This window comes from Mytilus galloprovincialis, chromosome 3 (genome assembly GCF_965363235.1).
Source record: "Mytilus galloprovincialis chromosome 3, xbMytGall1.hap1.1, whole genome shotgun sequence".
NCBI classification, from domain to species: Eukaryota; Metazoa; Mollusca; class Bivalvia; order Mytilida; family Mytilidae; genus Mytilus; species Mytilus galloprovincialis.
The window spans coordinates 11,331,448-11,333,694 of NC_134840.1; the positions used below are offsets into that span (position 1 = coordinate 11,331,448).

At 34.3% G+C, this 2,247-nt stretch overlaps 1 protein-coding gene across 1 annotated transcript; it reads right to left on the minus strand.

Annotated features, from left to right (window-relative positions):
* Positions 1 to 333: 333 nt before the first annotated feature.
* On the minus strand, positions 334 to 1,926 carry LOC143069870 (uncharacterized). The gene has a single exon (XM_076244675.1). It carries the CDS (start codon positions 1,924 to 1,926, stop codon positions 334 to 336), a length of 1,593 nt encoding a protein of 530 aa, XP_076100790.1.
* Between the last annotated feature and the right edge of the window lie 321 nt (positions 1,927 to 2,247).

Consider the following 2,247-nt stretch of genomic DNA (forward strand, 5'->3'; position numbering starts at 1 on the left):
CCTTTTTTTGTCGAAATCCACTTTAAAACACACTGAGAGTCTGTCCAAAGATATATCGTTTCAATGGGTACATTTAATTCCCCTTTAACGAATGCTAAACACCTAACACCTATCAAAACAGCCATCAATTCCAGCCTCGGAATAGTCATCCCTTTTACTGGAGCTAACCTTGATTTGGAAAATATTAGATCACACTTACTAGATTTCGAACTAGTTTGATGCAAATATATGACGATCGCATACGCACTCCCAGAGGCATCACAAAAACACAAAATCCTATATTGAACTCTGTCATCCCCAGTCATAATACCAATACTTCTTGAAATTTGGCATTCAGACAATTGTTGTAGTTCTGCTTGAATTATATTGAGTCATCAACTCTGGTTTATTTCGCATTCGCGCAACACACGACTTCAATCGACCCATGGCAAGTTCTCTATTCACTGGTAGTTCATATTTTTCTTCTTTCCATGGCCATTTAACAAAATATCTCATATTTTCATATTGTAAGGTTTCTTTGAACGTTTCCATGGCCTTTGAATCACCAACATTTTCAATTTGTTCCGTAATTCCTATTGAATCTAAATTCCAAAGGTCTGTAATGTCTGGTATTACAGAAACCGAAGAATCAGTTGTATTATGGTTTGTCATCATCATATCACCTGTATTTGAAAGGATCAGCAATCCTGATTCAGTTTTTTCATCATCCATTTCTTGTGATCTTCCTGTCAATATCCATCCTAATTTTGAAGCTAGCAAATATAATCCAGGTTGTATTTCTATTCTCTGAGACAATATCAAATCCAAATAATAATCATTGCCAATTAACAATTCTACTGAAGAAGACTCACTTCGTAATGGAATATCGTCGGCTAGTTCGACATCTTTTACGAAATGCTTTAAATGTTCCACAGATGAAATATCAATTCTTTTCCTTTGAATACTTCCACTAATGACAGGCACAATATTGGCGACAATACTGAAGAATTTCCCGTTGTTAAGTTTGATGTTCAATTTTGTTGAAGATGTCTTCACAATTTTCGGTTTATCACTGCCGAATGTTATAAGTTTTATTTCCTCTTCTTTTTCACCTTTCAGTTTGAGTTTGTTGGCCAGTTTCTGGGAAATATATGTCTTCTGGGATCCAGAATCAAATAAAATTCTTGTCTCCTGTTGCATAGAATTAGTAGGATTCCCAATTTTAGTTTTAGCTGTTTGCATCAAAACCATTTCACTAGATGAAATAAACACATTTTCATGAACAACTTCACATCCTTCATCAGAATAAGAGTCCAAATTTATACCATTGACACATTCTTCGTTGACATTACCATTGTATTCTTCTGACAAATGAACACTGGTTAATTTTAACTTGAATTTCTTAGGACATAAGCTTCTATGGTGAGAATCTTTTTCATTACAATGGATGCATATTTTGTTTCTTTTGCAATCAGTTGATTGGTGTCCATATTTTAGACATTTATAACAACTTCCTTTTAATTGTAGTTTGCGTTCTTCAATACTTTGATACTTTGGGCATTCATCACTCCAATGTTGTTGATAACAATATCTACATTTGTCAAAATAAGATATGTTACTTGGTTTACTATCTGTAGTTGCCACTAAAGCTTCAGCTGAATTCACTAATTGACCATTTCGATTACCATTCTGATATCTGGAATTTTTTGTCTGCCAAGGTTTATTCTTAGGACGGAATGTCTGTCCTCCGTTGAACGCTCTGTTGGACGATCCGTTTGACGCTCCGTTGGATCGTTCTTTGGGTGTCTCCTTTTTATCAGACTTTTCTCTCGCAACCACATAATCACGTAATTTGTCACATAAACTCATAACTGTCCATTTTTCTTGTGATTCCTTTTGAATTTCTAACTGAAGAAGAACTTCCTCTGGTAACTTGCTTTTAACCATAGATACGAATATGTCTTGGCTCACATTTTGCTTTAGCACCTCTAAACTACGTAGATGACGATTTAATGTATCCATGAACTTTCTCAGAGAAGAAGTTTTGTTTGACGCCGATTCTAAATTAATCATCTCATTATAATGTAAATCAATAACAACCTGAATGTTTCCGAATCTTTCTTGCAAAATTGAAACTGCAACTTCGTAATTATCATTTGACAAGTTTAAACCTGATATTGCTTGTTTTGCTTCACCACCAATTTTACTTTTCAAATAATTGAATTTCTCAACCTTCGAAAGTTTTTTGTTCTTGTGTATAGTGCTTTC

Coding starts and splice junctions, on each gene's coding strand:
- LOC143069870 (XM_076244675.1), bottom strand. CDS start 1,926: ATGGTTAAAAGCAAGTTACCAGAGGAAGTTCTTCTTCAGTTAGAAATT.